At 34.7% G+C, this 20,175-nt stretch overlaps 1 protein-coding gene and 1 pseudogene across 10 annotated transcripts in view; both read left to right on the forward strand.

Annotated features, from left to right (window-relative positions):
- Positions 1-20,175, forward strand: part of PIAS2 (protein inhibitor of activated STAT 2) — a 69,440-nt gene that overhangs the window by 30,333 nt on the left and 18,932 nt on the right. For all 10 annotated transcript variants that reach the window (XM_039842389.1, XM_039842369.1, XM_039842420.1 and 7 more), the window contains 7 exons: positions 2,261-2,345; positions 7,833-7,883; positions 8,015-8,105; positions 11,454-11,588; positions 13,151-13,256; positions 14,618-14,691; positions 16,632-16,792. In XM_039842389.1, coding sequence (XP_039698323.1) covers positions 2,261-2,345; positions 7,833-7,883; positions 8,015-8,105; positions 11,454-11,588; positions 13,151-13,256; positions 14,618-14,691; positions 16,632-16,792 — 703 coding nt within the window. The remainder of the gene's footprint in view (positions 1-2,260; positions 2,346-7,832; positions 7,884-8,014; positions 8,106-11,453; positions 11,589-13,150; positions 13,257-14,617; positions 14,692-16,631; positions 16,793-20,175) is intronic.
- Positions 6,826-6,944, forward strand: LOC120590033 (uncharacterized; annotated as a pseudogene).

A 20,175-nucleotide genomic window follows, 5' to 3' on the forward strand; every position in this document is an offset into this window, starting at 1 on the left:
GTCTCTGGAGATTTATGTTAATTAAGGTCATCAAAATGAAGTAAGAATTGCAGCTGTTGGGTAGATAATTTCATATACTTATCCTTGCTCTTGTCATTTCTTAGTTCTACCTGTGTTATAAATACTGCCTTTCAATGCTACTATAGTTTTCTTTTAAAAGAAATAAAAACAGCATATTGTTTTACTTTTTCCACTTATTTACTGTTTGTGGTGGTTTTCATTCCTGAAACTTTTGTTTTGAAGTTTTTTTTAAAAATCCTGATAATTTCTTTTTACATTTCTTGTATGTCCGCTTTCAACAAATTCTCTTAGCTCTTATCTAAAAGTCATTATTTTACCCTGTTTTTGAAGGGTATTGAATTTTCAGTTGACAGTTTTTTCCTTTCACCGATTTAAAGATGACTTCTGGCCTACATTGTTTTTAAAAAGAAGTCAGCCTTTATTCATATATATATATATATATTTTTTTTTTTCTAATTATTATTTATGCCTATAGCACCTGGTCTTTCTAGGTGGTTTCCCATCCAAGTATTAACCAAGCCCTACCCTGCTTAGCTTCTGAGATCAGACATCGGGCTTGTTCAGGGTGGCATGGCGATAGAACATGGACCGTGGCTCCACTGGGGCGCAAACCCAGGACCTTTTGCATGTAAAGCAGTCGTGCTCACTCTACACAATGGAACCACGTCCTTTATTCATATTGTTGTTCCCTTGTATGTACTGTTTGTTTTTTCTCTGACTGCTCTCAAGATTTTATAGTCATCATTGGTTTTTAGTAGTTTGGTTTTGATGTGACTAGGTAGTTTTTTTTGTATTTATTTTGCTTGGGGTTTGATCTATAAGAACTTTACCCCCTTCCATCAAAGCTAGGGGTTAGTCTTCCATTATTTATGCGAGTTTTTTTCTTTTTCTTTTTTCTTTTTTAAATATATGCCCCATTTTCCCTTCTTCTGTGTTAGACCATTTGAAGTTTCTGGCTGGAAGACTGAGTGCTCATACCATTAAGATTGAAAATGCAGTGTGTTTACCTCTAATCTCCAAATATAGATTATTGAATTTGATAGTTAAGAGGTCATTGGTGACCTTAGCCATGGATAGTGGAAAGTGGAATCTGCAACTACCTCATGGAGTTCTTGTGAATAAGTGTGTTAATAATACATCTGCACAAGAGTTGAAGAGTGAATGGGAATTGAAAAAATGGAGTGACTTATTGTTGTAGTTCCGTGTTTGTGTTTCATGCCCTTTAGTTATGTTTATGACTTACAGTTTTGTTTCATTTTTAGGCCTTCATCATAAACAGCATCCCTCTCCCTTCTTTTTTAAATGTTCTGGGAAAATTTGAGCCACTTTCATGACATGATTTCTAGGAGTGTAACTGCTACAATAAACTACCTGTGCTTAAAGAAAAGATTGTTTTACCCAAGATGTTAATATTTCTTCTCGATATGGTGGATTTGAAGGGATATTCGACTGGCATCTCGTTTATTTATCTTCATGCTCAGGAAAACTGACCAGGAAAACTGGCCAGTAACACACAAGAGCCATTTCGTCTTTTCTTGCATGTACTTGTTAGGAAGCAGAAGACTTGAGTTCTCTATATTTGCTTTTGTTTTGTGTTAATGAGCCCTAGAACACCATTGAATAATACATCAGTATGTACCTGTTGAAGTTCTTTGTGAATTAAATATATTACAATTTTTAATAATAAAATTAAGGATGATTTCATTATGTAATTTTTTTAAGTAGATAATCTTTCGTATGCAAATAATTGTTATGTATCTTAATAACTATCAACTTAGAAGTTTTAAACTTTTAAATTTTCTTTTGTATGAATGATCAGTATAGTTGAATATGAAATATTGAAAACAAAACACAGCAAAGAAAATAAAACAAAAAACTCGAAAAACACCTGAATCTTGGATAGAATTCTCCTGCAGAGAGTTTTTGACTTGATCAGATTTTCATTAGATGATACTATATAGTCATGGATGAAATGTAATTTTGAAGGGTTGTGTTATATTTTTCCAGTATTGTAATTATTGTGTTAGAATAAAGAATAATAAATGTCTAAAATTGAAACTGCTTTAGAGTGACTTGACTTTCATGATTCCAAGAAGATTGCAGTTTAGTACTTCTTTATTTTGGATTATTTTAACTATAAAAATTTTAGAATTAGACAGACTACCAAAAGTACCTGCTTACTGCAAGTACTAATATTTTTGGTTTTGTTATTTGAATATTCTTTTTTTTCCCTCCCCAGTTCAAAGCAGTATTCAACGATTTCAAGAGAAGTTTTTTATTTTTGCTCTGACACCTCAGCAAGTTAGAGAGATATGCATATCCAGGTAAGAGGAATGTTTGGAATGTATTTCTCCTTCAATGTTGGTGTGTTAGTCTGCTAGGGCTGCTGTAACAAAGTACCGCAGACTGGGTGGCTTAAACAACAGAGATTTATTTTCTCACATTTCAAGGGGCTTGAAGTCCCAGATTAAGGTGTTGACAGATTTAATTTCTCCTAAGGCCTCTCTCCCTGGCTTGCGGACACCTGCCTTCTTGCCGTGTGTATGCACATGGCCTTTCCTCTGTGTGCCTGAGTGTTACTGGTGTCTCTTCCTTTTCCTATATGGATGCCAGTCATATTGGATTAGGGCCTCAACCTTATGAGCTAGATGCTCCCCTTCCCTTATCCTGCCTTCCCGTCTCTAGTTAGTCATTGAGTCTTATCAGTTTTTATACCTAAATATCACCGTGATATTTGTTTAAATAGCTTTCAAGCCTTCATCTTTTGCCTATACAATTGTAATGGTCTCCTAGTTCTCTCAGCTGACCATTTGATCCTTCTAAAGCCAATTCAGTTTCTTTTCTCTTGTGCCTAAAAACCCTGTAGCAATACCTCATGAACTCAGCATTCCATTGCCTGGCAGTTCTCTTCAACATCTTGCTCTTATTCATCTTCTTTATCATCTAATCTCCTGTCACCCTTCCCTAGCAGCTTATACTTTGACTAGGCTTTCACAGCTCTGTTTGCATATCCTTTTCCTCCCTACTCTGCTTTAAGGGCCAGTTCAAGTCTTAACCGTTTTTGTGATACATTTCCAGATTTCCCCAAACACATCCTTTGTCTCTCACTGTATTGCACTGTATACTTATATTATGGCATCGTTGCATTTATTTGACTACTTGCATTTATAAACGTCTTAACGAAAGCAACATCTCTGACTCTTTTTTGTATTCTTAAAGCCTGTCACAGTGCCTGGCATATAGTAAATGCCTGCTTATATCTGATGAATGAGATCAACATGTGAAAGTTCTCAGAACAATAAAACTGGCAGAAAATGAATGTCAGAAGATGCTAGTCATAATATAACATGTTTGTGAAGATATTTAGCACATTGCATTTCCCAGTTTATGTTAATTTCCCTTATTGGAATAAAGTATTTTATTAGAATAAAGGACTTTAGCGAGCTTTTTGGAACCCTTTATAATAGGCTTCCATCTAAATTTCTAGGTTCATCTTTTGTTATTTCTCTTTTTTTCAAGTTATGTTCCTCAACCTAACGAGATTCTGGTTGACTTTTTACCCTTTGTTGAGAATCACTGCACTATTGAAGCCACTGTTACTGATGGAGATGTGTCTCTCAAAGTAGAAATAGGTAGAACCACTGCTGTACAAACCTTGTTTTCTAATTTCTAAATTTTCCCTTTTTTCCGTAGCATTTATTTTTCATAATATACATAGCATTTAGCACATTTTATTTTAGTTGTATATACCAGTTACCTACTAGCATATAAGATTTTTGAGAGCAAATATTGTGTCTTATTTACCTTTGAAACTTTAGTACTCAGACTGAAATGTTTCTTGATTTGAATGAGTGGAATGTTATGGGTTACTCACAAGAGGTTGATGTAGTCTAGGATATTGGGATATTTTGAATAGATATTTGAGAAGAGCGAAGGCTTCCACTGGCAAGGGAAACAGTGAGATCAGAGTTAATAATAGTAGCCAGCTGCTTACACATGTTCAGCACTTCTTATATCCAAGTACTTTAAATGTATTATTAACACATTTAATCATCACAAGAACTCCGTAAAGTAGGTGCAGTAATTTTTCATTTTTAACATGTAGAAACTGAGGCACAGAAAGGTTAAGTAATTTGCGCAAGGTCATACAGCTTAGTCCTGTAGAACTCAAGCTGGTCCCTGCTGTGCTTTACTGCCTTCTAGTGAACATAGAGAATTGGAAACAGTAGGAAGACTGGCCCAATTCGAGCAAGATAAGGGCTGAATGTATTCTTAAGAAAGGACTAATCTCTAATGTTATTCTCTCTGACAAAGTCCAAGATTTGTGATAATAGCTAAGGACACTGCTTCTTAAACTGGTCATACATGTCACCTGGGGATCTTGTTAAAATGCAGATTCTAATTCTGTAGGTCTGGGGTGGGGCCTGAGATTCTGCATTTCTAACAAGCCTCGCAAGCAGTAGCAGTGCTGTTTCATTGTGGATTCCATTTTGAGTTGCAAGTGTTTGGAAGGTTCAGGGCCAAAGATATTTTATATGGGACTCTGTTTGGGTCTCACCTAGAAATTCTAAGAGGTTCTGTGTATATATTAGTTGGATACATAATTATGTGTTGCCATGATGTAGAGGTATTGGGACTCTAGGCACCAGTTCGTGATCCTGGTTCTATATTAGAATCACCTTAGTAGCTGTAAAAACTTATGCTTAGGCTGTACCCCAGACCAATAAGAATATTTAGTGAGTGGGCCTGTATATTAAAAAAAATTAGCAAGTGATTAGAATGCTCAGCCAAGGTCAAGAACCATTATAAGCAAACAACTTCATTTATTAGAATCTTTTAGCACCTAGGGTGCTTCTTTTCATGTTAGCTAAATCTGTTGCCTATTGAAATCTGTTGCATTATGAAAGTTTCTATGAGTGAAATACCCTAAAATTACTATAAAGACATGATTAAATGTTAAGTAAATGAGGGTTATCACTATAGTGGTTTTTTTTGTTTTGTTTTGTTTTTGTTTTTCATCTTTATTGAAATAAAATAGATAATTAGTTGCTTGCATTTACATTGAACAATTCAATGAAATTTTTTTTCAATTATAATTGGTATATAATAATATACCAGTTTCAGTTGTGTAGCAGTGATCAGAGATCCACATAACTCAAAGCGATCAATCACCCCACTAAATCTAGTACTCCTCTTCCTCCTTACGTATTTATTCCACCATTATTAAACATCTTCCTCATGCTACAGTCTACATCTCCATATCCTGCAACTATCTATTTGTACCTCTTAATCTCTTTGCCTTTTTTTGTTCTCCCAAACCCCCTCCATCTAGTATCCCTCTAAATATTCTCTGTATCTATGAGTTTATTTCCGTTCTTGTTGTAGTTGATTTTGTTCTTTAGATTCCACATGTACGTGTAATCATGTGATATTTGTCTTTCTCTATCTGACTCATTTTATTCAACGCAATACCCTCTAGGTCCATCAAGGCAATATCTTTCTCCATCCCCTTTTAGTCTGTGTGTCTTTTAATCTGAGGTGAGTCTCTCGTAGGCAGCACAAGTAGGGGTCTTGTTTTCTTATCCATTCAGCCACTCTATCTTTTGTTAGGAGCATTTCATTCTTTTCCATTTGAGGTACTTGTTGGTAGGAATGTAGTTAGTACCATTCTTTATTTCTGTTTTTGATACATGTTTTTTCTTCCTAAAGAAGTCTCTCCAACATTTCCTGTAATACTGGCTTGGTGATGATAAATTCTTTTAGCTTATTTTTGTCTGGGAAGCTCTTTATCTGTCCTTTAACTCTAAATGATAGCTTTGCTGGATAAAGTATTTTTAGTTGTAGATCCTGGGTTTTCATCACGTCAAATATTTTTTGCCAAGCCTTTCTGTACTGCATAGTCTCTTTTGAGAAATCGGCTGCCAATCTTATGAGTGCTCCCTTATAGGTAACTACTTTTCTCTTGCTGTTTTTAAGATTCTCTCTTTGTACTTAACCTTTGGCATTTTAATCATGATGTGTCTTGGTGTGGGCCTCTTTGGGTTCCTGTTTCTCGGGACTCTCTGAGCTTCCTGGGGTTTGATGTCTATTTCCTTCACAGGGTTAGGGAAGTTTTCCATCGTTATTTCTTCAAATAGCTCAACATCTTGTTTTCCTTCAGGTACCCCTATAACACGGATATTTTTACCTTTAATAGTGTCTGATAGGCTCCTTAAATTATTATCATAGTCTTGGCTTCTTTTTTCTTGCCATTCTGATTGAGTGTCCTTGGCTTTCCCATCCTCTATATAGGTCTTTTGATACTGTTTATTCACTTTGTTTATTCCATTTAATATACTTCTAATATCAGATAATGTGTTCTTCATTTCAGACTGGTTCTCTTTTATAATTTCCATTTCAATTTTTATGCTTTTTATCTCTTTGTTGAAGTCCTCACTGAATTCATCTACATTTTCAATAAGTTCATTGAGCATCTTTATAACTAGTGTTTTGAACTTTGCATCTGTTAGATTGTTTGACTCCATTATTCCTGGATCTCTGTTCTTTTCTCTCTATGGTTTCTGCTGCTTTGTCTTCCCATTTTGACTGCCTTCCTGTGTCTGTTTCTATGTATTAAACAAAGCTCTTAAGTCTCCCAGTATATTAGTGTGGCTTTGTGTGGTAGATGTCCAGTGGCACAGTCCTGAGAGGGGTTCAGCTGCAGGCCAAATTTAGCCTCAGCTTGTGCCCCTCTGGGGCTACCTGTTAAGATTCAGCAAGCAATCCACAGATGCTGTGCTTATAGTTGCCCAAAAGGCCACACCAGCCTACGGCCATGCCACCCTGAATAAGCCCAATCCTATCTGAGCTCGGAAGCTAAGCAGGGTCGGGACTGATTAGTACTTGGATGGGAGACTACCTAGGAAGACCAGGTGCTGTAGGTGTAAAAAATAAAAAATAAGGGATTGTAAGCTTGCAATCTGTGAGGTCAACCAATGGTTGCTTCACCTAAAAGAAAAAAAAAAATAGGCCACACCAGAAACTGAGGCCAGCTGCCTCCAGTGTGAGTCTAGGTGCGTCTCAGCAAGGAGCACCTGACTAAACAAGGACACACCTGGTAGTGGCTAGGGTGGGGTCTCAAGTTGGGGGAGGCAGAGTTTCAGGGAATCCTCTGGGCAGAATGACCTCTGTTATTCAGTTGATGACATCACAGCTATGACGGCGCTGCTCTGCGCCCTAGGAGATGGAAAGGCTCAACAGAGGAACAATAGATAATGCAGGCACTTTTGTACAGAGTGAGGCTCGCCTTAGCCCTCATTCCAACAAGTCAGTGTCCCCCTGTAAGTCCCTGGTGCCCTGTGTGCAGCTGAACTGGTACTGGTGCTCAGAGTGAGCATGTCTGTCACCATGAAAGTCTGCTCGTGGCCCCTTTAAGAAGCTTCTGCCGCTGCTGCAGCCTCTGTCTCACTCAGCCGCTCGGGACCTGGCAGCACGGCGTCTTTCCCCCATCCTACCTTCTGCCGTTGCAGGGTGATTTCTTAGATTTATCTCTAGTTGTATGGCTTGTTCATCTAGATCCCAGGCCATTTTTCCTTGCTCTTTGCTCCTTGTTTCTGTCACAACTTTGATTTGGTCGCCAGAGGGATAGAGTTTCTGTCATCTACGCCCTTTTTTTCCCCGCCACCTGTATAGTGTGTTAAGGCTTGTACTATTGATAGGCTAGTGTTAGTCTTTTAAGGAATAAGAATAAAAATACTAAAATTTTTTTCTGGTGAGAATGTTTCTATGAATTCTCATGCTTTATTAACCCAGTTTCTTTCTCTTTTCAACAGGGATTTTTTGCCAGGTGGTAGGCGAGATTATACAGTCCAAGTTCAGCTGAGGCAAGTTTGAAATTTTCTATTACTTTAATAACATACTTGCTGACTATGTACATATAGCATGAATTTGAAAATATGTAAGCATGTTTGAGTACACTCTTAAAGAACAATTTCTTTATTCTTCTTTAATGCAGACTTTGCCTGGCAGAGACAAGTTGCCCTCAAGAAGATAACTATCCCAATAGTCTATGTATAAAAGTAAATGGGAAGCTGTTTCCTTTGCCTGTAAGTTGCTTTTATTCACCAGGGGTGGGGTAGAGTAGATAAAGACCAATTATAAGTAAATAAATTAAAAGATTAGACAGTGGGTGTATGGGAGTTCATGATACCTTTTTCTCTCTTTTTGTATATGTTTGAAATTTTCAGTAATAAGATAAAAAGACAAATCTAAAAGCAACAAAGAAACATGACAAACAGAGACTCATGGACATGGACAGTAGACTAGTGGTTACCAGAGGGCAGAGGGGAGAGGGGAGGTAGATGGGGTAAAAGAGGTCAAATATGTGATGACAAATCTATGGGCGGTGAACATATAATGCAATATATATGACTTACTGTTGAATTGTACACTTGAAACTTACTGGATTTCATTAACCAATGTCACCGTAATAAGTAAAAGATAAAAGACATCTTTGAGGCAGTTGGGAAATTTAAATATACACTGTATATTAGATACTTTTTTAAAATTATGGTTAATTTTATAAGGTGGTGAAACTGTTTTTTTTTTTAAAGGTCTTATTAAAGATGTATATATCTGTAGGTAAATGGTATGTCCAGAATTTGCATTTAAATACTCAGGTTCAAACCAAATGCATGTAAGTGTGGGTTATATTTTGGGGTGGGCTGGTCCTGGGGCCAGAGGCAAACAATGCACAGATAGCAACATGTTGATAATTATTGAAGCTGGTTAGTGGGTACTTACTGTTCTCTCTACTTTTGTGTATGTTTGAAAATTTCTATAATAATAAATTTAAAAAGTAAATCTGTGTTGGTAGTGTTAACGTAATAGTGGTAATTAGAAAACGGGGGGGAAATGTTAAAGGAACAAAATTGTCAGCTTTTGTGACAATTACAAGTCATGTGGGATGACATCAGATGTAACAGAAAAATTATTTGTGTGTATCTTTTATTGCAATATTAGGTTGAGACTTCTGGTGGCTCTCCAGCAGCCTTTATATAGAAAGCTTTTAGAGTTACTCCAGTGGTCCCTTGTCAAATGAAGTTCATTTTATTTTTGCTTTAGATTTGGAAAATTATTAGAAATATATTTTACAAAATTCCAGCTGTATCCTATTCTTAATAGCCAGGTAGTTTGATGGTTGAGTGGAGGCGACACTGATGGTCAGAGGGAGAAGACAGACTAACAGATAACTCAGAATTATCGGTGAAATCAAACTAGTCAAGTGGAATAGAGGATAGATTTTAAATTCTTAAGGTGATTAAGACTAGTACCATACTTGATTTAGACTTTTCTAACACCTCTTTCTTACAGTCATTATTATTCTCCTCCACTCCTATTGCTCTCATCTTGTCAAACTAATTTAAAAATTGTTGCTTGGTGTCTTATATTCCATTTTGCAGTTCAGCTGTTTAGCTGGTTCATGAGTTATTGTTAACATCTTGGCAGACCCTGTGCCACTGTTTTTATTTAGTTAAGGAACCAGAAGACAGAATTATCTTCCAGCCCCACCTCACCCTCACACAAAAAAAGGCAAAACAAAGGTTTCATTCAGAATTACCCAAATATTGGTGTTGATATTCCATGTCCTTACTGCTCATTGAACCCATTTCTAGGGTTTTATTTATAAGAGGACCTTTAAAGTGTTTATTGTTTTATTTCAGTTGAACAGCCTTAAATGGGCATAACTCCTCTACACACGCACACACACAGTTTCCCGTTTCCATGGTATAATGGAAATTATTTAAGATCTCTTTTGTCTTCTATTCCCCTGTTCAAATGGTTTTTAATGACTTTTAGAGTCTTGTTGCAAGTTGTAGTTTATAAGTTACCATGTGAATGTCCACTTAATAATTACTATTATTAGGTAGGCCTCCTATGAGGCAGTGAAGGATGTTCCCTAGTTGTGATAGACAGAATGTGTTCTATAGCTCTGCTGGGTAATACCAACAGTATGGTATTTCATTTTCTTGTAAGGTGCGTATTTTTAACATCCCTGAAATCTAGAGCTGTCTTAAAATCGCTCATGTCCAGGTGGCATCTGTCATGTATTGTTGTTATCTACACTTGTACAACCTTAATGTTATTCCCATGGCATGACTGGTTAGCTGCCCTTCCTCAGTTTTTCATTCAACAAATGACTTAAGAACATTTCGAGGAAGGTTCATGAATTTTGGCTGTTGCCTGAAAACATTTGAGCAGTATATTCTCATGAGATCCAGAGTGTATCAGCATTAACACAAGCAGTCAATTTAAGGGTGTCAGTGACTTGGCAAGGAAATCTGAGAGATCTTAGTGGAGTAGGATATCGTTTTATATTGAAATACAATAAATATATAGAATACTTTTATCTCTAGAACTCTTGGTGGCATATAGGAGAGTATCATGTGGAAAATGTATGCATTGATGACTGAGTGAAAAATAATTCAGAAGACTCATGTATATCCAAAAGGAATATGTTAGGCAATTCATTTTGCTTATATTTCCTTGCTATATATGTAACAATAAGTAATGATACACTAGGTTGTATCATTAACTTCCTGTTTTCTCCTTCTTAGTGGTAATAGTTAAATTACATCAATGGCATCTTATTTAGTAAAAAAAAAAAGGTATCTATTTTTCAGTACGTAGATGTTTTCTCAGCTTAGAAATTTTAATTTTCTAAAAAATATATTTTGATTTTGAAAATCATAAACTGAAAAGTCTTGTGGTATTTGAGAATTGGGATGTACTGTGAATCATAAATGAGTACACTTGCTATTTAAAACAAATACTTAATGATTAGCAAAAGTAGAATAAAGCACAAATAGCAGTATTACTATAGCCATCAAGCTAATTTAATGCCAGTCGAAACGCTGATTATTCTTATTTGTTAACTTGACCCTGTTTTAAAGATTATAATCTCTGTTTTACTTGGCAAGAAGGCAGTGAAGAACATTTTCGTCACTCACAAGATTGTAATAATCCTTTGATATTCATTAATTTGTTCTCTTTTTAATTCCCAAAGCTTATTTTCCTTCTTTCCCACCCCCAGTATTTGAATGCATTTCGAATGGGAGCTCCTAAGATGAAGCAGTACAAAGAGGTGCAATTTTATTGTTTATAAAAAGGAAAAAGACTCATAGCTAATATGGCGAGATGTCAGCATCTTTAATTTTAAGGGTGGAACATAGTTTTTTTTTTTTTGTACTTTTCTAAACTTGTGAAATATAACTTTTTTAAAAGGTCATTTTCCTCTTTTAGATTGAGGACCTTAAGGTGAGGACTATGTGATTTCCAGGATAAAATAAAAATAACTAGTATAACTGAAATTAGGCAAGATCTTCTGTATCTTGGAGAAAATATTTGGTTGTCTACAGAGAATTTAAAATTGTTTTTCTTTCTTACAATTATAGGGCTATGCACCACCACCTAAAAATGGGATTGAACAGAAGCGCCCTGGACGCCCTTTGAATATCACATCCTTAGTTAGGTTATCTTCAGCTGTGCCAAACCAGATTTCTATTTCTTGGGCATCAGAAATTGGAAAGGTAAAGATTCTCTCCCTAGCTTGTTCCATTTTCTGATTATAATCTCTAAAAAGTAATTTCCAAATCAGGGGTAGACGTATGGGGATTCTTAAGGTTAAAACCTTTAAGGTTTCCTGAGTATCATCTCTTTATTTTCCTAGAAAGGAAATAATTATACTAACAATATTTCTTAAAGTAATGATTTAATCACAGTTGTGTTTAAGTAGTATGTTAAGAAACTGGAAACTTTTGAGTGATGTTATATATTTATGAAAATGAACAAAGAAGCTTTATCGAGCTTTGGGGAAGATAGTTAAATGTATTCATGTCGTGATGAGAAATAATCTGTTCCAGTCTTTACATAAACACCTGATACTTTAGACAACAATGGGCATCTCATACGAAAATATTTACTTAGAATTATATTATTTCCTCTATAACTTTAGGTTGATGAACTTGGCGTTCCGCTGATTCTGAATCTCAAAATGCATTGTGTCAATTATAAGATAGTGATAATACAACAAGGGATTTCCATTTTAGAACTACTTGTTCATGTCACTGAAATAATAGAATGGCAGACGATTTCAGTTAATTTCTGAACATAAACTTTTTAATGTTGCTATATCATAGGAAAAAAGTATAATATATCTATTTTATGGATGAAGAAGTTGAGTCATAGGTTCGTAGCAGGAAGTTTTTGGTTTAATTACCAAGGTAATTGCAGAGCTGGACCTGAAGAAGAGTATTTTTGTATTAATTTTTGGACTGTAAAAATATTACTATTTCTTTAATGACCTCTTGAGCTCTCATTTCCGAATTTTTACTATAACTTATTATTTTCATAGGGTACTGATTTCTAATATTTTTGATTTGCATGAACTGAATGTGCAGTGGTAAAGTGTTGGATAAGGATTCAGAAAATCTTAGCTTAGTCTCACGTTACCCATTGTTTGAATTTGGCAGAGTTGCTTAATTCCCTGAGGCCTAGTTATTATAAAGAATAAGTAAAATCTTGAGAATGGGTGTTGTATACAAATGTAAGGGATATCGTTAAATGAGCAAGTATTAATGCTTAGTGAGAGGAATTTAAACAGAAGAGTATCTTTTCTAAATGATTATTTCAGATTTTTTGAATAAAGTAAACATTGAAAACCTGGTGTTTGAACTTTGTTTCTGCAGTGGAACCCATGTTTCAATGAAAATATTATGAGAGCCCGTTATGTAAAAACAGAACAATTCTAGTTAGAAGTAGGCATAGGAGGGTGCATCTCATTCATACCATGGTGGTCCCTAAGGTACTGGTTTTGCTAAATTGGAAATGCAGTTTGAAAACCACTGATCTAAACTGTGTTATCTTTCACATAGATGTTTTAAAGCGATAAGTGATTGAGAAATTCCTTTAATATGATAGAGCTTTTATCTTTCCTAAAGGAGCTGAGTTGATTTGTTCCCTTAGCAGTCATAAACCTTCCTATGGAAGTTATTTTGAATGTTATTTTTAGAAATCAAAGGTTCTTAGACAAGTATTTTATTTAAATAGACTATTATCTCTTGTCTTTAATACAGATTATCTTTCTTTGTAGAATTACTCCATGTCTGTATATCTTGTACGACAGCTCACGTCAGCCATGTTATTACAGAGATTAAAAATGAAAGGTATTAGAAACCCTGATCATTCCAGAGCACTAAGTAAGTAATGTTTGTAAGACTTGAGCATACGCGATGCTTCAATGGCGGGGCGGGGCGGGGCGGGGCGAGCCTCACATATATATATCAATTAATTTGGGGACAGTTATTAGAAACCTAAAATGAGTTTTAAGTTAAAAATACTCAAAGAACAGAGCCCTATAAATTGAAAAAAACCGTTCTTAGAAACCACTCCCAGGAAGATCAGTTTTAAATCCCAACTAGTCAGTCTGCTTTTTGGCCTTTTCATGAAAACATCAAGTTGATGGTAGTTTTGATACATACATTGACTTGAGAATAGAAATGCACGTTTTCAAAACATCCAGTGTTTACTAGAACGTACATTTTAAAAAGTTATAAATAATAAAAAGCTCTTTTAAACTAAAGAAATGATGGTAACCACCAACAATAATATTTGCCTTCTAAGATGTTTTATTTTGTACTTTGTTTTCATAATGTGTAGCAGGTAGAGAAAAAAGTCTAACCCAAATTAAATAATTTGGTTCAGTAACTGAATTTAATTGAACAAGACATTTTTCTGGGAAAGAGAATATTATCCCCTCATTTACCTCCCATACCACTGAATGAACCAGAAAAGAGAAAAAGATCTGTAGGTTGAAAAGGGAGCCAAGGCCTTTCAAAATGGTATTCTCTTTCTTATAACTCAAACCATTTCTCATCTCAAACAGAGCAGTATCGATCTTCCTGCCTAGAGCTGAAAGCCACGGAAGGTCTTCCCTAATTTTTCTTCTTCAGCTCTAGTTCCACTGTCTCCAGTTCCATTCTCCTTATAATTATAGGTGTTGAGAATTAGACATGTGAGGGCAATGCATATGTTTATTCACTTGTATATATTTCCTGGTAAATGAAATCACAGATACATTACCACATAGCAGTTTTCCGTGTTCAAAGGAAGTATAAGAATATTTTATTACCTTTTTTGTTTACAAATTTAGTAATTGTTGGAAACAACCAATACTCCCTAATAAAAACAGTCAAGAATGTATGTTAAAACAGCACTGAAACTTGGAGTACTGCTGCAGCTTTCCAGGTTCCTTTCCTAATTGTTTTGTTCTTAAGTCTTAGCTTTCTGTTTTGAAACTCTTCCTTTCCTGCCATTTTACTTTAAAAATTCAATTTAACCTGTGATCTAAGTTCGCAGGTTTGTAGTTCTTTAACCTAATAGTAAAAGTATGATTGTGTTTTCAGTACATTAGTACTTAACGTTTTGTTTGTTTTTATAGTTTTCTTGACCTATTCAAAGTGTTTCGGAAACTTTAAGATGATAATTTATTTCTATAATTCTGTCATATGTCACAATTAAGTAGGTTTTTTTTAATTGTTATTTTTCCTTCTTTTTAAAGTTAAAGAAAAACTTACTGCAGATCCTGATAGTGAAATTGCTACAACTAGCCTTCGGGTATCCTTGATGTGCCCAGTAAGTAAAGCCGTAAAATATTCTGGGATGTTTTACTTTTTATAAATTACTAATTATCCCATAATTAGTAAGTGTGGAAATGAATGATATATTATGATAGATTTCTGAACTTTTGTCATTTTGCTATTCAGGAATCTTCATGATTAAGCATTATAATTTCAAGGAATGCAAACATTCTTCAGGCAGTGACTAAGCAAAGAGAGACCTAAAAGGATATTGTATTGAAGCGAGAAGAGACTTTTAGGTTCAGAATAATCTGTCACAGTTAATGCTGTAGATAATCCATAGCTAATAATAAACACATAGAGAGAGTTGGCTCCTTTTTATCAATATAAATGATATCCTGATAGCAATAAGATTACTAGGACCTATTAAAAGCCAAATGATGGTTCTGCTTTCATGAGTTAGAATGTGTGAGATGTCTTTAATTCATTTGTAATGTATATCTGAATTGCACAATAATATTTATTTTATATTTCCTTACATAGAGACTGTGGGGGAGAATCAGTCAGCAACTCTGAGAGTCTCCTATGTGTTTGGTACTGAGTTCATTGTGGGAAAATATACTGAAGACTTGATAAGAAGGTTTCAGAAAGTTACTAGTCTAGTTTGAGAGAGAAAAATCAATTCACATAAAAAAGCAGAAGACTATACTTAGCCACATATAATCTCGTGCTACTGGAGTACCAAGAGATGGGAGAGGTCAGGAATAGTGTGTATGAAGGCTTCTTTAAAATCAGTACTGTTGGATGGGACCATTTCTGTAGGAGAGGGACTTTATATAGAATCAGGAATTTATAATGTAGTTTGGGGGCATTTGGTGACCAGCCACTGTTGTGAAAAATGAAAATTTTTTTAAATGGAGAGAGGACTGTCGCAGAAAGAGAGAAGAGAATAATTTGTTGAGTTCCTATTGTGTGCCTTTGTTCACCTGCTTGGCAATGGGAGTCGTTCCCATTTTGCAGATAAGGAAACTGAGAATGAAAGGTTGGTTAACCCAAATCACACAGTAGTGACTACTAGTAGAAACCAGGATAAAAATTTTGGTCTTCTGACATTATTCCATTTATCTTAACAGTGTGCCATATGGCCACATTGGGCTAAAGTATAAATATCCTGATTATAAATTCTCCTCTCTATCACCCAGGAAAGTGGTGTTTGCATATATATTTCTTTCTGAAGCTTTATTTTCAAAATTATCATTAACTTAAACGAACTTACCTTTATTGAAAAGGAATAGAATTACACGAAATTGTGATTGCTTAGAAATTGGGAACCTGTGATTATCAAACCCAGAGGGGTCTGCATTCCCAGCAGGGGTGGACATTAATGCCTTGAGGTGGTGGCAGAGGCCGTAGAGGGCATGTGTTTGGACCCCGGACCTCCTCTGCTCATAAGCTGTGTGCAAACCTTCAGTCGTATGTTCTGATCCTTCATGTCATAAACTTCATCCCAATTATGATACCTTCATATCATGGTAGCTTTTTATGTACTGATATATATGAGACAGTCACCAAGTTACATCATGTGACAGAGGGTTCAGAATTGTGCATATCGTATGCCATTATTAGTGGGAAATGTTTTTTTAAGCCTACTTGATTATGTGTAGAACATTTATGAAAGGACAGTCAAGAGACAAATAACAGTGGTCTTCTCAGAATAGGGGAACAGCTGAGAAAGAGGTGTTTTCATGTATCTTTTTCTACCTGTGAATTTACGTTACCTATTTTCCAAAAGTGAAACTGTCTTTTAAAAATTATAGGGCAATCAATGAATACTAATAAAATATTCAGCGATCTTGATGGAAATTCTGTTTTGAATTTCTTTCTCATTTTGATCTTCTTATATGACTTCTTCAGACTTTTATGGCTGGCTTTTCCCTTTGAGGCTTTGTTCTCCTTTCTGAAATGGTTTCCCACGTTCTCTTTCCTGTCCTATAGTTAGGGAAAATGAGGCTGACAATCCCATGCCGTGCAGTGACTTGTACACATCTACAGTGTTTTGATGCTGCCCTTTATCTGCAAATGAATGAGAAGAAGCCCACCTGGATTTGTCCTGTATGTGACAAAAAAGCTGCCTATGAAAGTCTAATTTTAGATGGGTAAGTATAATGTCAGCTGTGTCTCCATTCAATCCAACCTCATGTAAATTCTGCTCTAGCACAAAGTCCAGGTGTTTGTTTTCTGCTTTATACTTAATTATATTCAGTTTTATTTTTAAACTGGTTAGTGGCTCTTTTATGTTTATGATTTGTGTTGAGGGCAAGAGAGTGAGTAGTTTCTTTTTCTTTTTGCTTCCCAAGATCATATATCATTGCCCTTAGGAAAGTGGGGAAAGTCCACTCACTCAGTGATATCATTTTGCTTGCTTAAAACTCTTGAAGAGCAAATAGGGTCTATGCAAAAATGCAGAGTAATAGGGTAGATAGAATTGTGTGACATAGCTGGTAAGTTCAAAACTGGAATTCATACCCAAGTTTTTTTGACTCGACTCCAAACTTTTAAGCATTCTCTCTCACATCTTATTGCAGATGTCAGAATTAAGGAAAATATGAACCAATTATCAATAAGTGAGGTACCCTTTTTTTGAATAACACTTATTAAAAAATTGCATATGTCATCCATGCATCACTATAGGATTTAGAAAATATAATTAAAAGTTTAAAATCATTAGCATTCCATTCTATAGTGATGATTTTGTTACCGATGTATTAAAAAGATTGAAATTATATTTTATATAATGACTCGTCTGTACATATGATTTTCACTTGATATAGAGTGAAAAATATTCTAGATCTTTAAAATTACTTGTATAACATTTTAGATTTTTAAAAGAGTATTACTATATAGAGGAATGAGGCAGTGAAGAGAGAATGGTACTTTCACTTTTCTCTCTATAAGCTTTTACTTTACTGGGTTTTTACTTTAAAATTTTTAAAAAATTATTTTCAAATAATTTCGAACTTACAGAAAAGTTGCAACAGTAGCACAAGGAGCCTTTGACCCACGTGTGTCAATTTGCTAACATTCTGTCGTTTGTTTTATCACATTCCCTCTTAATATATATGTATATATTAAGTGTGTATATACACATTTTTAGTGTGCATGTGTGTGTAGAGAGGAGATGATTATTACTATTTTCAGAATTCTTTTAAACCATTTGAGAATAAGTTGCATATGTCATACTCCTTTGATTGGATAATATTTTAGGGTGTGTTTTCTAAATACTTGATATTCCATTTTATGGGTATACTACTAATCATTTAAACATTTTTCTGTTATTGCCTCTATAGTTTGCTTCTACTTTTTATATTTTAAGTTGCTTTGTGATATGAACATTTTTGAAGCTTTTATGTGTGTATGTCTATGGATTTTTCCTTAGGTTCTTAGAAATTGCAATGCCGAATCAAAGAGAATATATAATTTTAAGGCTTTTACTATTAAGATTGCTCCCAGAAGGAGTAAACTGTTTTACTCTTTCCTAGGAAGTCATTTGGCTCTCCTACAAGCAGTGTATTAGAAGCCTACTACTTCCGAGTCTTCTTACCAATCTTATTTAAAATTTTATTTTTTAAATGCCTTTACCAATTTCCTAGTTGAAAAGAGATCTTATTTGATTTCTATTTCTTGTATTATAAGAATTACAGACATTTCTTCATCCATATATTAGTTGTTTTATTAATAATCTTTTATGAATTGTCTCTTAATATTTATCTCCCCTCATTTTTTTCTGTGATTATAATTTTCCTACTGATTTATAAGTGATCATTATATTTTGAGGCCATTAATTCCTTTGTCCACATGTGCTAAATATATTTTCTCTTTTTGCCTTCTAATTGTATTTATTGTGATATTTTTCTCATTCAGAAACTTTGAATTTTTATTTCATCAAGTCTGTCCTTTCACTTTGAATTTCTGGTCTTTAATATGTTTACAAAGTCCCAGACATTTTATGTGAACATTTACTTGTTTTTGTCAGGTACTTTTAAGATTTGATTTCCGCCCGCCCCCCTTTCTTGTGTAGTTCTTCATTCCATGGTGCATTCCTTCATGAATTTACTCAACACAGTACTTAATAAATACCTGCTATTTGTCAGATACTGAGTCTAAAATAGTGAACAGAGCACTTTCACTGTGGGAGACAGTGAAGAATTGCATATTGAGTATTAAGTGCTATGAAGATAAAGGATGGAATTATGTGAGAAAAATCAGGGATGGGAAGAAATTTTAGGTTGGGAGTAGATGATCCCATTAAGGTAGGATCACTCCACCCTCCTACCCAGATTGTTAGTCAGTAGTCTCACCAACATTCAGTCTTTTCCATAGACTTACGATACTGCCTCCATCATTTAATACAGTCTTACATACCTTAGTCTTAATTTCTGAATTGCTATTTGCTCCATTGGTCAAAGTATTAGTGGGCCAGTATAAACCTATTTTAATTATTGGATTTCTGTTATGTGTTAATATCTCTTAGACCCTATATTTCAGAATTTTTTTGGACTGTTATCACAATTTGTTTTGCCATATTCACTTGAATAAAAGTATTCTCAAATTACATAAAGCAGTCCTGTTTGGATTTTGATTGGACTTATGTTTTTAGTATAATCGGGGAAATAGACATCTTTAAAATATATCTCTAATGAAAGAAGCGTATTTTCCTTTCATTTCTTTCACATTTATTGGGATATAAGAACTGCCTGTATGTAAAGTGTATAGTTTGATACATTTTAATCTATACATACACCTGTGAAATCATCAGGATAGTCAAAGTAATGCACGCATCATATGCAAAATTCTCTCGTGTATCTTTCTAATCTTTTACATTGATATGCTTTTTGTTTCTATAGGTTAGTTTGGATTTTCTAGAATTTTATGTGAGTGGAATCATAGTATGTGCTTTCTTTGTGTAGCTTACTTTATTCAGCATGCTTAATTTGAGATTCATCGATGTTGATGCATATACCAATGGTTTGTTCATTTTTGTTGCCGGGTAGCATTTCATTGTTTAGATATACCGCCGTTTATCAAGTCTCTCATTAATGGGGTTTTGCTTTGGGGCTATTGCAAATAAAGCTGCTGCGAACATTAATGTCCAGGTTTTTGTATGGACTGATATTTTCATTTATCTTGGGTAAATCCATAGGAGTAAGATCCCTAGTCACACGCTTAGGTGTATGCTTTATAAGAAATTCCCCAATTTTTTTCCAGAGGGGTTGTACTTTTTTATATTCCAGCTAGCAGTATATGAGAGCAGTATGTTTTCACCAACATTTGATATAGTTCATCTTTTTAATTTTAGACATTTTAATGGTATGTTGTGGTTCCCCATTGTGGATTTAATTTGCATTTCCTTATAACATTGAGCATCTTTTCATGTGTTTATTATTCACTATCTGTGTATCGTTGGTAAAGTGACTGTTTAAACTTTTGCATATTTTAATTGAGTCATTTGTTTTCATATTAGAGTTTTGATAGTTCATTA

The sequence above is a fragment of the Pteropus medius genome, unplaced genomic scaffold (assembly GCF_902729225.1).
Source record: "Pteropus medius unplaced genomic scaffold, Ma_sr-lr_union100, whole genome shotgun sequence".
NCBI lineage: Eukaryota > Metazoa > Chordata > Mammalia > Chiroptera > Pteropodidae > Pteropus > Pteropus medius.